The sequence below is a fragment of the Vigna angularis genome, chromosome 7 (assembly GCF_016808095.1).
Source record: "Vigna angularis cultivar LongXiaoDou No.4 chromosome 7, ASM1680809v1, whole genome shotgun sequence".
NCBI lineage: Eukaryota > Viridiplantae > Streptophyta > Magnoliopsida > Fabales > Fabaceae > Vigna > Vigna angularis.
The window spans coordinates 2,318,059-2,335,637 of record NC_068976.1 but is presented as its reverse complement, the minus strand read 5'-3'; the positions used below and the strand labels follow the sequence as shown (position 1 = coordinate 2,335,637).

At 38.0% G+C, this 17,579-nt stretch overlaps 1 protein-coding gene across 1 annotated transcript; it reads right to left on the bottom strand.

Annotated features, from left to right (window-relative positions):
• Positions 1–12,622: 12,622 nt before the first annotated feature.
• LOC108337143 (2-oxoglutarate-dependent dioxygenase 19) lies at positions 12,623–15,625 on the bottom strand. The gene is made up of 4 exons (XM_017573603.2): positions 15,293–15,625; positions 14,936–15,171; positions 14,260–14,587; positions 12,623–13,039 (listed from the first exon to the last, which is right to left on the bottom strand). The coding sequence occupies exons 1-4, from the start codon at positions 15,503–15,505 to the stop codon at positions 12,797–12,799; spliced, it is 1,020 nt and encodes a 339-aa protein (XP_017429092.1). The 5' UTR covers positions 15,506–15,625; the 3' UTR covers positions 12,623–12,796.
• Positions 15,626–17,579: the final 1,954 nt, after the last annotated feature.

Here is a 17,579-nt window from a genome sequence, read left to right as displayed (position 1 = left end):
GTCATGGCGTGCAAGGTGTTCGGTGGTGCGTGGGTGTTGTTGGCGTGGGTCTGGCAGCTAAGGCACTTCTGAGCAAAGACCTTAGTGTCCTCCTGCATAGTTGGCCAGTAGTACCCGACCCGCAGCACCCGAGCTTTCAGAGCTCGAAGACCGGTATGGAATCCACAGATTCCGTTATGGAGTTCATCCATGACGTACTGTGCTTCTTCCTTCCCGAGGCACTTAAGGAGAAGGGTGGAGAATCCTCTCCGGTACAGGTCGTCCCCTACCATGAGATAGCGGACGATCTTCTTGGCGTCCTCCAGCTTAATGGATTGGCCTGCATTTTGCTGGGCCATTAGTGCTCGAATCTCTGTTCGCCAGTCCCCAACTTCACCCGTAGGCACCGCCAAGCATTCGATCGATGGCTGCAACAATACTTGGCGTATGATCGTCGTCAACTGCCCATTTTCTTTTCCCGAACTTAACTTCAACAACATGTCCGCCCGTGTGTTATCCTCACAAGGGATGTGCCGGATGTCGACCTTTTCAAACAAATTTACCAGGGCAGTTGCTCGGTGGAAATATCGAAGGAGTTGCTCCTCTTTCACTTGGAATTCGCTATTCATTTGACCCACAACATGTTGGGAATCCGTCCGGCACACGACCTTTCGGGACCCCATATCCCTTGCTAGCTCGAGTTCGGCCACCAGGGCCTCGTACTTTGCCTGGTTGTTGGAGACCTTGAACTTAAAGATCAAGGAATGCTCTAACAGGAATCCGTTCGGGCCCTCCAGCACTATGCCGGCCCCACTCACTAATCGTTCGGACGCACCATCGATGTATAGGTTCCATTCATCATTGGTCGCCAGTGGCAATTCTTCTGCAAAGTTGGCCAAGTGTTGGTCTTTGACCGATCCTCTTGGATCATTACGTAGGCCAAATTCCAATAATTCGACAGCCCACGCCACCATGCGTCTCGCCAGGTCTGATTTCCTCAAAATTTTGGAAATAGGGAAATCGGTCTTGACAACGACTTGGTGACTCTAGAAGTACGACCAGAGTCTTCTAGATGCATTCAACAAAGCTAGGGCAACCTTCTCCACTTGCTGATATCGTGTTTCAGCCTCCTGGAGGGTACGGCTGATGAAGTATATAAGCCTGGGCTCGGGTCGTTCTTGTGTTAGCACCGCGCTGATCGCCGAGTCTGAGACACCCAAAAAGATCTGTAAATCTTCCCCTGGCGTTGGTCGGTTCATTACTAGTGGATTCATCAAGATCGTCTTGACATCTTGAAATGCTTGTTCGCACTCAGAATCCCACACAACGCCAGATCCCTTCCTCATCTTTCTCAACACCGGTTTCACCCTCTCGGCCAGCTTGGGAATGAATCGCGATAAAGCCGTGAGCCGACCAACCAATCTTTGGACTTCTTTAAGGGTGACCGGGTTCTGCATCTCCAACACTGTCGCACACTTGTCAGGATTGACTTCAATACCTCGGGCGATGAGCATGAAACCGAGGAATTTTCTAGCGGCTACCGCGGACGTGCACTTGGCTGGGTTGAGCCGCATCCCGTACCTTCTAACTTGCCGGAACACCTCCTCCAAACCTTTCACATGGCGTTGTCCATCCAGTGAACGGACGACCATATCATCAACGTACACATCCATGCACCGACCGATCTGTTCCGAGAAGATCCTATCCATCAAACGCTCATAGGTGGCCCCGACATTCTTCAAGCCGAAAGGCATAACTTCGTAACAAAAGTTTTCCTTCTCGGTGATAAATGTCGCTTCTCCCGGTCAGGTTCATACATGGGTATCTAGTTGTACCCGGAGTAAGCATCCAAGAAGCTTAACATCTGGTGGCCGAAGGCACCGTCCACAACCGCATCTATGCTCGACAAAGGATGAGAATCCTTGGGGCAGGCCTTGTTCAGGTCGGTGTAGTCGGTACACATACGCCATTTCCCACTGGCTTTCTGCACCATGACTACATTGGCAAGCCAAGTGGTGTACGCCACCTCTTTGACGAATTCGGCCTCCCTCAACTTTCCAACCTCCTCTTCTATAGCTCTTTTCTTCTCTTCTCCCATCTGTCGCTTCTTCTACGATACCGGTCGCGCCTCCTTGAATAACGCCAACTTATGTGACATGACCGAGGGGTGGATCCTTGGCATATCAGTGGTTTTCCACACAAACAAGTCACGATTCTTCCACAGGACGGACCGAATCTCTCTCCCCAACTCAGGCTCTAACCCACAATCCATAGTTGTGGTCTGGGAAGCGTCCTTCCCTATCAGGACCGGCTGTATCTCCCCGAGAGGCTCCAATCGATCTTCCGTGTTTGTCCGCGGGTCAAGATCGGCCATAGCCACCTCGGAACCACCCATCCTCCTTCTAACCATGTGGGTATAAAGCTTCAGGCCTACGGCGTAGCATTTCCTAGCCGTCTTTTGATCCGCCCGGACAATGTAGATTGTCCCTTTGTCCGAGGGATACATCATCGTGAGGTGAGGGGATGAAACGATCGCCCTAAAAGCATTCAGGCACGGCCGGTCCAGGAGTACGTTGTAGGAGGTGTTGGCTTCCACCAACAAGTATCTAACCCTCTTCTCCTCGCTGTTCCGACCGGTCCCCAGTCTTGTGCGTAAATCTACATATCCCCTGGTGTCTACCCTTTCACCTGCGAAGCCCACGATCTCCTCGTTGTATGGGACGATCAGGTCATCCGATATGTCTATCTGCTGGAAGGTTTTCTAGTAGAGGATGTTTACTGAGCTCCCCTAGTCCACCAGCACTTTGCTCACACTATAGCGGGCAATCTCCGCCGTTATCACCATCGGATTGTCCTGATCGGGGTTAGGGGCGTGAAAGTCTTCATTCGAAAACGTAATTGGGGGCATCGTCCTCCGAGGTTTGTCCACCGAGTGAACGGATTGTAAGGCCCGTACATGACGCTTCTAGGCGGATGAAGAAGATCCTCCTCCAATGAAACCACCGGATATCGTGTTGATGTGTCCCAGTAGGGGACGATCACGACTCTTACTACGGCTTCAACTTTGCCATCTCTCCGATCGTGGGCGATCAGTTCGGTCATTTCTAGACCTTCCTCGTCCCTCGGGCCTCCTAGGACTGGTTCACCGTGGATTCAGTCGATCCAACAGTTCATGGGGACGTTCGGTCAGTACGTACTTCTTTAATTGCCCTGGTCGGATTAATTCCTCTATTTTATCCTTCAGGGTCACACATTCCTCCATGGTGTGGCCAGTGTTCTTGTGATATAGACAATGCTTATTATCGTCTGCCCCCGGCGGCGTAGGTCGCCTCTTCGGCTCCGGAATCAGCTCCGCACTTAGGGTTTCCTAGAAACTTTTCGCCCGCAGGGGGTATATTTTTGGAATCGTGGTCCCCGGGGCGGTTCTCTTTGCTTGAACTCCCCGGATTTTGCAGCCTGACCGCCCGATTTCCCCTGTTAATTTTCTCTCCTTTTCTTTCTTGACTCTCCTTCTTGTACGACAACTTCATCCCCTCCACCCTTATCTCATTTGTCGCCCTCTCTCGCAGTTCTTCCATGGTCTTGGACGCTCGTCGGCAGACACTATCCTTGAATGGTCCGGGTTTGAGGGTAGGGAGGACGTACTATAAGGCGAGTTCTGGGCTTAGACCTTTCACCCGCCAGACGGTCTTCTGGTAGCGATCCATGAACGCTCTCAAAGTTTCCTCCTTCCCTTGTTTCAGGGTGACCAACTCGAAAATGGTCAAGTCTTGAGTACTATTGCCGGCGAACTGTCGGTTGAACATACGCTGCAATCCCACGAAGTTCTCGATGGAATTAGGGGAAAGTGAGTTAAACCACTCAAGCGCCTCCCCCTCCAATGATAAGGAGAACACTCGGCACCAAATAACGTCATTGCCAGTTCGGAAAGCCATTGTGTTCGATAAGGTTTTGATGTGGGCCTCTGGATCCGTTGTCCCGTCGTATATTTTGAACTGAGGAGGGACGAACTGCTCCGATATCTGGACGTCCATGATCGCCTGGACGAAGGGGAGTAGCAATGTTGACGAGGTCTCAGTTTTTATTACCAACTGCTTGTCCCCCGCAGCACTCTCCGCAGTACTGATTTAACCTTGCTTCCCTCGACTTTCGCCTTTGTGGGTTTCCATGTCTTGTCCGGCCCACTATTGTGCTCGGCTTGGTCCTCCATTGCAGCCTTGCCACACTCCTTAGTCTACTCTCCTTCCCTCTTTTCTCCTGCCCCCTCTTGGGCAATGCGTGCCAAACATTCAGCCCTGACGGCTATGAGTTCCTCCTCATGACGCTGCTGCATCTCCTCCATCTTCTACTGTACCATCCGGATCATCTCCACAGGGTCGTCCATACTCATGTTTCTCGTTGTCACCATTGGGTTTTGCAAGTAACTCGGCCCCATGGTGGGCGCCAAAATATTTCGATTATTGGGGCTGAGTCACCAAGCTCCTCCAGAGTTTGTCTTCTAGCTGTCCAGTCTCGCTCCAAGCTCCGCTGTCCACTCTTCCGTCCAGGAGGGAACCTGTCAAAGATCCTCCGATGTCAAAGTCAGTACAGAAACCGTTTGGCGATTCAATGAAATAGTAATGAATATGTAGTAAATGCAACCTATCTACCACTCACCTCTGACCTGTATTTATAGTTTTCGCCATGGGCTTGGGATTAGTGTAAAGTTAATCACGGCCCAATTCTAGCCCAATAGCTCTAATCACTACTTACCTTAATCCTATTCTTAATGAACCAGTTCACCCATTAGCCGGTCTTGTGCAGCCGTCCGGTCCGTACGATACACAATCATTACTCACTCGAGTGGAAGGATGAACGGTCGAGCGCACAGCGTGTAGTAAGTGTTTATGCAAGCTGCCCGACAATGCTATCAGAGGAGTAAAAAATATTGAAGAAACGCTGACGGTTAGGTTGATGTCGACGCTGCTCTCGGACCGCCCGGTCTGTATGGTACAAAAGTTATGTTTCCTTTTTCTTTGACTTCTCTTCTCTTTCCTATCATCATATTCTTTTAAAAGAAAAAAAAAAAAATCTAATTTTTAATGTCTTTTTTTAATTGATTTTTTAAATCTAAAATGAAAATTAATTATTTTTTTAATTTTTAAATTTTTGAAAAAAGTTTGAATTTATCTTTCTTATTTATCTCCCATTGTGATTTGTTTTTTGGAATAAATTTCATTGACTAAAAAAAAACTTGATGTTGAGAGTTGCTTCGCTCTATTTAAATTTTACTAGATAATGTAAAAATTTAACATAAATAATTAACAGTTTTATATTATCATAGTACCACAACTAGAAACATTAATTTCGTCAATATATTCAAAAGAATAAAGAAAATGGTGGGATAAGAAAATATTGGATATAGTGACAAATTCTACGAAGAGGATTATGATAAAAAAGAAGCAACGAACTTGATATTTTTATGGAGAGGGTCGTGATGCAAGGTAAACTTTGAGATATTAAATTTTTTAACTTTTTAATGTCTTTTGAAATGTTCGGATCCAAACCATTCACACGGAGAGAGTTTTTATCTCATAGGATTTAGTAACCACTACCATATAGAAGACCTAGATCCAATATAGAGAATTTTTTTTTTTAATTTTGAAATATTTTAGAAATTTTATGTTTTTGAACAAAAGTCAATGATCATTCTAAAGAGAGGGTCCTCATGTAAGGCATGTTGTGTGTGTTCATATATCTCCCCATTAGTAAGATATTGTCCGTTTTGAACTAAACCTTCACGAATTTCTTTTTTGTACCACTTTAAAAAGCCTCTTACTAAAAAAAGTATCTTGTATGTATATAAATTCATATATATTTTGTACTTTATTCGATGTGAGACCTTATTTGTACCCAACAACACAGGGGAACAAGATGTTGAAACCTTGGCAGGGTGTCAGAAGCCTTGAATTAAAAGCAAGAAAACAAGGTGTTGGAAACCATGACCTGAAAGTGGTAAACAATGTGTCAAAACCTTGATAAGGTGTTGAATCCTCGACTTGAATGCGGTAAAGAAGGTTTCAAAGGTTTTAAAATCTTGACGGGTGTCGAAACCCCGAGTTAAAAGCAAAACAAGATATTAAAAAAGTTTATTTTTAAAATTTTGGAAGCAATTTTTCTTTTTGTATGCAGAGTTTCAACCATTCTTGAGTCTAAGATCTCTATCTGAAACGGAAAGTGACCATTACTAGAGGGTTTTGATCCAAAATAGAAACCTTATATGAAAATTTTTTAAATTGAATTTTTTTATTTGATTTTTTTAATTTTTGAATTTGCGGATTCAAAAAGTGTTTTTATCCGAAATTGGGCTTATTCAAAAGGATTATTCAAAAGAATTCAGTGACCAATATCAAGTATAAGGTTCCAATATGAAAATCTTTTTCTTTTCAAATATTTTGATTTTAAAAAAAGGCTTAATACCCTATTTTGTCCCCAGTTTCGTTCGAAAATGTCAAATTAGTCCATCCTTTAAAAAATGCGTCAATTACGTCCTCACTTAATAAAATTTGCATCAATTAAATTTCTTCTGTTAAATCCGTACAAACGACGTTAATTATCTTGATGCAAAATAATTAACGTCGTTTGTGTTACCAATACGGAGTATTGGTAAATCTTGAAGAAATTTGTTTTGATGATGCTGCAAGAAGTTTTAGTTGAAGAAGATATTAGAATTAGTTAAAAGCAATTTGTAGAGATTAAATGTATTAGGAAATTCTTGTAAACTTTGTAAACTTGCATTTTTAACTGCAATAATCGATTATGGAATGACAATAATCGATTATCACAGAGTCATACAAGAATAATCGATTATCACATCATATAATCGATTATCACTTTTTTGAAAAACCCATAACGGACACAAATAATCGATTATCACTTTTGATAATCGATTATCAGTGGCAGTTAGGAGATGTCTTTTCAGTTTTTGACCATGCACGAAACTAGGCTTATAAATAGAGGTCTTCACAGCTCTTAGAAAGAACTTTTCAATTGAGAGTATTAGAGCTTTGTGCCTAAGGGAAGCTCTCTGTGAGTGAAAAGGATCTATGCCATTTTGAGAATACAGTTTGTCTGAGGAAGTTCTCAAAGTGATAGAGTGCTCTTGCCTGGTCTTGTGAATAGGAGAAGCTCGCGTTTTGTGTGTCAAAGGTCGGAGCGGTTCTCTTCAAGTTGGCTGAGCAGGTTCTTCCGTTCGTTTGTCGAAGGAAGGTGTTTTCTATTCCTTGCTTATTTTGATTATCTGATTGTAATCTGCAAACCATATTTTTAGTGAAAAAGGTTAATCACTATTTATAGTGATTAATGACTGGACGTAGAATCTTTTGATTCGAACCAGGATAAAAATTCTGTGTTGATTTTCTTTATCCCTAAACTCTTAGCACATCAACTGTTCGATAAAAGTTCACTAAGAAAATCAATTTTTGAAACCGATTATTTTAACTTGTGTTGTGATCGTTACACGCTTTCCGCTATCTATATTTTATTCCGCTGCGCAACTCTATAACGGTACCGATTGTTCCGAAAATTGGTATCAGAGCTTGCTTTGATAGTTTTTCAAATTTTTCGAAAATGGGCGGTCATAACCAAGTTTATGCTGAGGGTGCTTCTATTGATAGACCTCCTTTGTTTACAGGGGAAAATTATGCTTTTTGGAAAATTAGAATGCAAATATTTTTGGAGTCTATTGACAGGGGTATTTGGGAAGTTGTTATGAATGGACCAATTGTTCCCACTATTTTTGTAAATGATATGCAAGTAGAAAAACCTTTTTTTCAGTGGACTATGGATGAAAATAGAATGGCACAATATGATGTTAGGGCTAGGAATATAATTTTATCTGCATTAACCATTGATGATTTTTTCAAAGTATGTGTTTATAAAAGTGCTCAGGAAATGTGGAAATTTTTAAGAGTCACTCATGATGAAGTATCGAATGTGGCTAAGTTGACTTGTTCGAACTCATGCTCTACATCAAACTCCTCAAGCTCAAGCGATTCTAATGAGCAAGAAAATCTGTGCTTGATGGCCAACGATAAATCATCTAAAAGTAAAATCTTGAAGGAAAAGAAGGACTATCAAGGTTCCTCTTCGAGCTTCAAATGTTATGGATGTGGTGAAAGAGGCCATGTGAAAGCTTATTGTTCAAGCAACAAAAGAAGTAAAGAAACAAAAGAAAAGAAAATTCACAAGAAAAAGAAGGTTCACATTGCTTGGGAGGATAATGCATCAACCACCTCTAGTTCAAGTGATTCTGTTGAAGAAGCCAACTTATGTTTGACAGCTAATGCTGATGATACTGCAAGCCAAGTAAGTTGTTCTAATTCTGAATCTAGTGAATTTGATTTGCAAAAAGCTTTTCTTGAATTGCTTGATGAATCTGAAAAATTGAATGCTGCTCATAAAAATTTGAAAAAGGAATTTAAAGAATTGCGAATTAAATATGAGAAGGCATTAGATGAGGAAGTAAGTTTGAGAAATAAAATTTGCAACTTGGAAATGAAAGAGTCTTCAAATGTTGAACATCCTGTTGAATGTCTTTCATGTAAGAGTCATATGCTTGATATTGATATTCTTGAAAATCTTCTTGAAGTTGCAACTGGAAATAATAATGTTGAAATGCCTATAACTGTTAAAAGGGTTTATAAAAACAAAAGTGTTTTTAAAAGTAAGAACCAAATTAAAAGAACCCGTAGGGTATGGGTTGAAAAAGGAATTGTGTCTTATAGAAACCCAAATGTTGTCACATGCTTTTATTGTATGAAAAAGGGACACACTTCGAATAAATGTAGAATTAAACATTTTGATGTTCCAAATGGAAAATATGCTTGGATTCCTGTTATAAAGTACATTGTCTCTAACCTCAAAGGACCCAAATGAGATTATGGGGACCAAAACTCTATTGTTTTGTTTTGCAGGTTAATTTTTCAAAAGGAAAAGAAGACTCTTTGGTATCCTGGTATTTTTTAAAGAGCTTTGAAATAATTTATGAATGTTAGATGTGTCTTAAGTTGAAAATTTGGCCCAAATTTGTGCTTTTCGGAAATTAACGTAAATAATCGATTACCAAGGGTAATAATCGATTATCTCTTTCTCAAAAATTTAGATTTCGACAATTTGGCTCGCACATAATCGATTATTTAAAGTAATAATCGATTATCTTAAGTCACAGCGTAAAAAAAAAATAAAAAAAAAAAAAAAACTATTTTTTTTAAAATCTTTTTGAGAGTCTGTTTTTAAAAGGGGATTATTACATTCAGGGGAAGATATATGAGTTTGTTAGATATCTTTTTTTTTTATCTCTATTTATGGATTAATTAATACTGTTTGTATTTCTTAATTAGAGTTGAATTTTTGTTTCTCTTATACCCTAAGGTATTCTGTTCTTTCATGTTATGAAATTTCAATTTTATTTCTGTTTTGAAATGCATCAATTCTTTTGTTGAGGGGGAGAAAAATTTGAGGGGGAGTTTTTCCACTTTTTTACTTTTTGTTTATGATCAAAAAGGGGGAGAAAACTTCTAATTTAAGTAGTGTAGTTATTACTAACATGTTTGTAAGTATGAAATCTGTGCAGGAAATTAAAAATGCTTTTAACAAGAAGGTATTTTTGATCATCATCAAAAAGGGGGAGATTGTTACCAATACGGAGTATTGGTAAATCTTGAAGAAATTTGTTTTGATGATGCTGCAAGAAGTTTTAGTTGAAGAAGATATTAGAATTAGTTAAAAGCAATTTGTAGAGATTAAATGTATTAGGAAATTCTTGTAAACTTTGTAAACTTGCATTTTTAACTGCAATAATCGATTATGGAATGACAATAATCGATTATCACAGAGTCATACAGGAATAATCGATTATCACATCATATAATCGATTATCACTTTTTTGAAAAACCCATAACGGACACAAATAATCGATTATCACTTTTGATAATCGATTATCAGTGGCAGTTGGGAGATGTCTTTTCAGTTTTTGACCATGCACGAAACTAGGCTTATAAATAGAGGTCTTCACAGCTCTTAGAAAGAACTTTTCAATTGAGAGTATTAGAGCTTTGTGCCTAAGGGAAGCTCTCTGTGAGTGAAAAGGATCTATGCCATTTTGAGAATACAGTTTGTCTGAGGAAGTTCTCAAAGTGATAGAGTGCTCTTGCCTGGTCTTGTGAATAGGAGAAGCTCGCGTTTAGTGTGTCAAAGGTCGGAGCGGTTCTCTTCAAGTTGGCTGAGCAGGTTCTTCCGTTCGTTTGTCGAAGGAATGTGTTTTCTATTCCTTGCTTATTTTGATTATCTGATTGTAATCTGCAAACCATATTTTTAGTGAAAAAGGTTAATCACTATTTATAGTGATTAACGACTGGACGTAGAATCTTTTGATTCGAACTAGGATAAAAATTCTGTGTTGATTTTCTTTATCCCTAAACTCTTAGCACATCAACCGTTCGATAAAAGTTCACTAAGAAAATCAATTTTTGAAACTGATTATTTTAACTTGTGTTGTGATCGTTACACGCTTTCCACTATCTATATTTTATTCCGCTGCGCAACTCTATAACGGTACCGATTGTTCCGACAGTTTGTACGGATTTAACGGAAGAGATTTCATTGATGCAAATTTTATTAAGTGAGGACGTAATTGACGAATTTTTTAAAAGATGGACTAATTTGACATTTGCGAGCGAAACTAGGGACAAAATAGGATATTAAGCCTTAAAAAAATGGAATTTGAAAATTCTCGAGGAGAGAGCTATTATCCAAAAGCATTCGATGACTATTCCCATGTAGAACATATTGATCCGAAAATAGAACTCATAAATTTTAACATTCCCACACAAAGGGTTGTGTCTGAAAAGGTCTCAATACACAATAAAACACGAAATTTAACCATTTTTGAAAAAAAAGGTTTCTATCTAAGAGATTCATTTGATCATTACTATGTGGAGGGTCCTAATAAAATAAACTTTTTCTTTTAGAATTCTTACAGGTTTAATATCTTTTTTGGTCTATCGAAAGAGAGGTTGTGTTCAAAATGGTCCTACCTTTTTTAAAAAGTAACAAATGATTCCAACTTTTGAAAAAATTGGTCAAGTTAATCCTTTTTGCTAACGGCATCAAAACTTAAACGGTACAGTTGTCCTCTGGACAAAACTTAATGACGTGCCCAATTTATCTTATTGTGTGAGAGTTGCGTGACACTAAGATTAAAATTGTGATAAAAAAAAGGCACAGTTAAAGAAACAATGATTAACTGATGCTCAGTCTTTGCTGAATTTAAGCTTGGGTCTACACTTGATCAACACAGTTGTTCAGAATGGAGGGAATTGCACCAGACTAAACTTTAGTCGGAACAGTAAAACACTCCTCCTCTAGCCTCTCAATCAACACATGTGGGAGCCCAAGTTCTGAAAATGACTTTGCAGCAAAAGGGGAAAACTCCATTTGTTGTTTTTCTACAACCCTAAATGCTTTCTTCTTCTTTTCATTAGTGTCAAAGGGCTTTCCTTTGTTCTTGAGATTCTCACTGGGTGAACCAAATGGCTTAACCTTATTAGATTTGCTTATGTTCTCAGCTTCAGTTTCAGTTTGGAAACCAAATGGCTTAACCTAGACGAAATCAAAGCTGACATCTTTTAAACAAAAAAAAACAATCTCGTGTATGTCATGTTCATCCTCCAAATGGGACAAAACAAATATTAATGGCTACTAAAACCCTTTAGAGGAAACCTTCAAATTTGATACGGATAAGAATGAGAAAACCTTCCGCCTCAACGAGATAAACACTCACCCCAATTTCAACACAACTTTCACCACAATGTTTAATCCCAAATCGCGATTTTCATTCTAACCCTAAGCCCCTCTTTTTTTTAACCTCTCTCACAGTACATTGCCACGTACTCAATTTATTTTCTCCCAATTTTAATTTTACACATCAATAAACCTAACACTGCCACACAATCACATAAAATTGACATGTTATTAAGTTTTGTGCAGGGGGCAACTACACCGTTTCATTTTTGATGCCGTAAACAAAAATGATTAACTTGACTCGTTTTTTCAAAAATTGGGATCATTTGTTACTTTTTAAAAAAGGTAGGACCATTTTGAACACAACCGCTCTTTGGAGGGACCAAAAGTGGTATTAAGCCTTTCTTATAATATGGTCTTTATCTAAAAGGATTCAGTGACCATTACCATGTGGAAAGTCTCGATCCAAAAGAGAACATGTATTTAATCATTCTCATGAATAGGGCCATCATCTAAAAGGAAAATCAGAATTTAATTTTGCGGTAGACAAATGTGTCAATACCACACACCCAATGTCTTATGTTTAATTTAATCTTATTTCCTATATTTGTTATTTTGATTCAATTTAATTCTAATTTTTTAAAAGAAGTAATTTTGTTCTTTCCAAACTGACACTGAATTTAAATTTTAATATAAATATTATAATAATATATTTATTAAAATTTACATTTTTATTAAATATTTTTGGAATTACATTAAAAGACAAATTCTTCATTTTTTAAACCAAATAATCTTATTTTTACATGTAGAAAAATCAAACATAAATATATTAATTATATTATAAAAATATTAGCAAATTATATTTCATATTTTAAAATATAAAATTTATTGAACTGGATGGACAAGTTGGTGCAGCAAGCATTTTGACCTACACATATATAAATCATATCCCAAATGTACAAGTTTTAAAATAGAAACTAAATGTTGAAACACAAGCACAAAATAATTGAGACAATGCTACCCAACCATTTTTCATTCAAATCCGAATACGATCCAAGCAGGACCTTCTGTGGAGTTCATGACTTTGCTGAAACTGTATATAATCTCCATATTTAATGGCACGATATGCTTCTGGATTATCACAGTCAATAAACTCTGGTGCAGGACCCACAATAGTATCAAGCGGAGCTCCGTGTGCTGTGGCAATGGAAATTCTTGTGCCTTTTGTGTTCACTACTGCACGATGAAGGACGCTCTTGTATTTCCCATTAGTCAGTATCTGACCACAGAAGATTATCCACTCATTTGTTTTTAAATTTAAATCAGTTTAGAGTTTTACTAATAATAATAATAATTTCTACTCTCTTTTGCCTTTGAATATAAGTGCTAACAATTACTTTTGCACCCAACTTAACAAAATTTTATGATCGCAATTCAATATCAACCTTTTCCCTGTATTTGAAACTCATCTCATGAAAGTAATAGTTGGAAAATAAAAGTATATGATTTTGTTTTAAATAATATACTATTAAATAAGATAAAATTTGTGACAATTTAAGACCATCATCATACATATAAATTTTAAATATAAATTTTAATTAATTAGAAATGGAAAGAGATCTTGACTATAGAGTTCGGATAGTTCTTATATCCATCCTCCTTTCTATTAAAAGAAATTATCTCGTTACTAGTATTATTACAAATTGGATATTTGCTAAAAATATTCGTAGATTTTTTTAAAGTCACGATTATTCGAATATTCACTTATATATTTTTTTTTAATTTTAAATAAGTTTATTAAATATAAGAATTAAATATATATTTTTAAGTTATTATTGAAAATTATATTTTATTCTTAAACAAATATATATATATATATATATTATAAAAGTCGTAGTAAAATATCCTCTTAAAAAACAATTAAATGTTATAATATAGTTCATGTAATAAAAGGAAGTTCAACCATAAATTATAATATAACATCTATATATCATTTGTTAGAAAGAATGTTTTATTTAATTTTCACAAAATACATGGACAACATATGTATGTATTTAGTTTAGGACAAAACAATGTAATAATAATTTATAAACAAAAAATACATTTAACCCCTAAAGTAAATTTTTAAAATATAAATTCCAAAAGAAATAAATTTAAAGTATAATTCAAGTAAAATTCTATAATCAAATATTAAGAAAAATAAAGTTATTTATATATAAAAAAATAAAAAAATAAAAATTTATATAATTAAATTTTAAACCATTGTTCACAAATTAATATTTTCTAAAGTAATAATTTTATTTTGATCACACATTTTTTAAAGGTATTTAAATTTGTTAATGATGATTAGCTAGTTGCAATATCGACATATTAAATACCATGATATTGCACTTATCCAAAACAATATGTAATTAAACTATCTTATTTATTACTCTGACATATCTGTTATGAAAGACATTTAGTATTTTTTTTTAATGTGAATTGTGAACTTTGTTTTACCTCAAGGTGATCTCCAGTGTTAACGAGAAAGGAGTTGGGTAAGGGGTTGGCAGGAATCCACTTGCCCTTGTGTTGAATTTGAAGCCCACAAAACTGGTTTTGCAGCAAAAGAGTCAGAAGCCCATGGTCTGTATGTGCAGGAAGGCCCATTGTAAGTTCAGGCTTAGGACATGGTGGGTAAAAGTTGGCAATCAGCATCTGGGCCCCCAACTCTACATTCAACTTTTCATGTATGTAATTTTCTTCAAGGCCCAAGCTTCCACATATTCCTGTCAGCAACTCTCCAACAACTTCCCTGCTCTTTCTTATGTATTCATCCACAATCTCACTGCAAACAATATTCAATCAACAAATCACTACCCGTATTATTTTCTACTACTTTTATACTAATCCAGGATTTGCTATATCTAAAACAAATTTAAAAGTTAAATATTTTATTATAATTTTATTTTAAAATTCATTTTAAATTTTTTTTGAAACAATGATTTTAGAGGCTTAAATTAATTAATATTAAAAAAGAATTAGAAATTTTTTTAGAGCTAAAAAAATTAGTATCAAAAAATATTTTTTGAGGTATTTTTTCTTTTAACCCTTTACTTGTCTTGAATTGTCTTAAATGGGTGGTGTTTGATTTGAAAAAAAGAAAGTGTAGAATGTAGAATTTGTTTTTGTATACCTAAAACCAGTGGGTTTGGAAGGAACATTAAGGTGAGGGTGAACATGGCATTTGAGAAAATCTCTCCAGAAAAGTGCCTTGTCCACCATCACATTGAAGCTTGTCCCATATCTTATTGGATCAAGCACCTTCTCTCCTGCGTACTCCTTTTTTTCTTCCTCACTCAGATCAAAGAAGCTCTGCGTTGCCCTAAGCATCTTCTCCCTTAGTGTCTCCGAAACACCGTGATTTATTAGCTATATAAAGAAGTTCAAAGTTAGCACGACAACGAAAGTTTCATACATGCAAAGAAACTCCGACATGCACGTGTAAACAAGTTAAAATATGCAAGGTTTAAGGTTAAATATGCACTAATACCATAAAGAAACCCCAATCGCGGCATGCATAGCCGAGTTGTTGGATTGCCTTGGAGCGGTCGAAGGGATTGGAAGAGGTGAGTTGAGAAAAATCAATGGTAGGAATATTCTCTGTTTCATACAACATGGAATCTTCGGGGCTTTTAAGGCTGATGTAGTTGGAGGGAACAGACCTCACGCTGTTGGATTCAACTAACTCCTTAACGCTTAACATTTTGAATTCCTTCTGGTACTGGGAGTGGTTTTGCTCTGTCCGGGAATGAGTAAAAAGAACAAGGATTTCGAAGACCTGGAGTTACATTTTTATTTCGATACCTTCAATAACTTTTGTATATAGCAGAACCCAACTTGGCATATGGTTCCTTCTCATCTGCAGCTACAAGCCAAAACTTGCGGTGGCTTAGAACAAGCAGATCCCTTTGCACAAAAAAACGAAAAATGAGTTGTACTATGCTGCAGAAGAATTTCTGGAACACGTCTTTTAAAACACGTCTTTTCGACACTCCCTTGATTCTACGTTCACCTCACAACGCGGTTCTATAAAAGAATATTATCTTAGGAAAACGTTTCTTCGAAAACGCCCATTTGACAACAAATTAACAACGACACGTGGGTTGCTTTGATTGGCTGTTTTAATTGCAATTTTAAAAAGGAGAAAACCTGATTTGGAGGGCATTTTTGGAATAACCTGTTCGCGAGTTCGCGCCTAAGAAACCCATTCTCTTTCCGAAACTGTCTGTGTCCAAGTTATTCATTCGAAACTCTGGGTCCATCATATGAACTCCCAAACTCTGCCTCCACCATTCTGAACTTTGGCGACGCCACCGAGATGGTCTTTGTTGACCTCCGAAATCGTGTTTGCAACTACTAAAGTCCGGCATTGAAGTCGTTTATCTCCGTCCACCATTGAAGTGTTGGGAGGAAGTGTATTGAAGGGGTAAGCGTTGTCACATTTTCTTGAAAGGAGTGGTTTTTTGCCTGTCGCCCTGGTTCTTTGGTTGGTTGGGTTGACTGTTATTCGCAAGGTATATTGTATGTTGTTGTTGTTCGCTTTCGTTTTTTGGAGATTTGACCATGGTTTTTTGATGGAAAAGCCGTGTTTTCCCCTTTATTCGTTTCGCCATTTATGGTTTTTTGATGGAAAAGCCGTGTTTTTCCCTTTATTGTTTCGCCATTTATGTATGTGCTTCACTACAAGAATGATTGAAATTACCGACGGTCATAATTCGTCGGTAATGTATAAAATCCGTCGGTAATTAGCATTTACCGATGGCCAAAATACCGTCGGTAAAAACGTTGTCGGTAAACTTTACCGACGGATTTTTGGCCGTCGGTAATTACCGAAGGCTTTTGGCCGTTGGTAAATCCTTCGGTAATTACCGAAGGCTTTTGGCCGTCGGTAAATCCGTCGGTAAATGTCGCAACCTGGTTCATCTTCTTCCTCTTCCTTCGTCGCTGTGTAAATTTTTTTTTCCATTTCCACGAACTCCACCACCAAAACGGCATCACGCGAGTAACAAACTAGTTTCCAAAGTATCAAACAACCAATTTATTTTCAATAGTTAAAATTATAGTGAATCATGGAGAGTTTTTCTGCAATTCTCAGATTTGTAAGATAAATGTTTCTAATCGTTTCAATGTGGTGGAAAGAACGGTGGTAGAGGGCAGCGGTGGTGGAGAGAACGGTGGTAGAGGACAGCGGTGGTGGAGGGAAGCGGTGGTGGAGGGCAGCGGCGGGAGGGCAGCGGCAGGAGGGCAGCGGCGGGAGGGCAGTGACGGTGGAGAGCAACGATGATGGAGAGCAGCGGTGGAAAGTAGCGGTGGTGGAGAGCAGCGGTGGTGGAGGGCAACGGTGGTGGAGGGCAGCGGCAGTGGAGGGCAGTGACGGTGGAGAGCAGTGACGGTGGAGATTTCTTTACTGATTGAAATGAGAGGAGAAATACTTCTTTTACCCACATATATTGGCATTGGATGCGAAGCTGGTTTCGAAAAATCCCGCTCTTTTACCCACAAGCTTGTTTCGTTTTCCCGTTTTTATTGTGAGTTAGATTGTGTAATCTATGTGTTAAAGGAGTTTGAGTAATAGTAAGTTTATCAGCCTTTGGTATTGTAGGTGAATATTTGACAGACGCTATTATTGGAGTTTAAAATGGAATCCTGTAATAACAATGTAAGTAGACCGTAAACATGAACGCTTTCTTTGTTGTTTTTGACAAGTGAATTGATTGTTATGATTTGGAAACTGTTTTATAGTGGCGCCTTCGAGCTTGGATAGATACATCGTACAT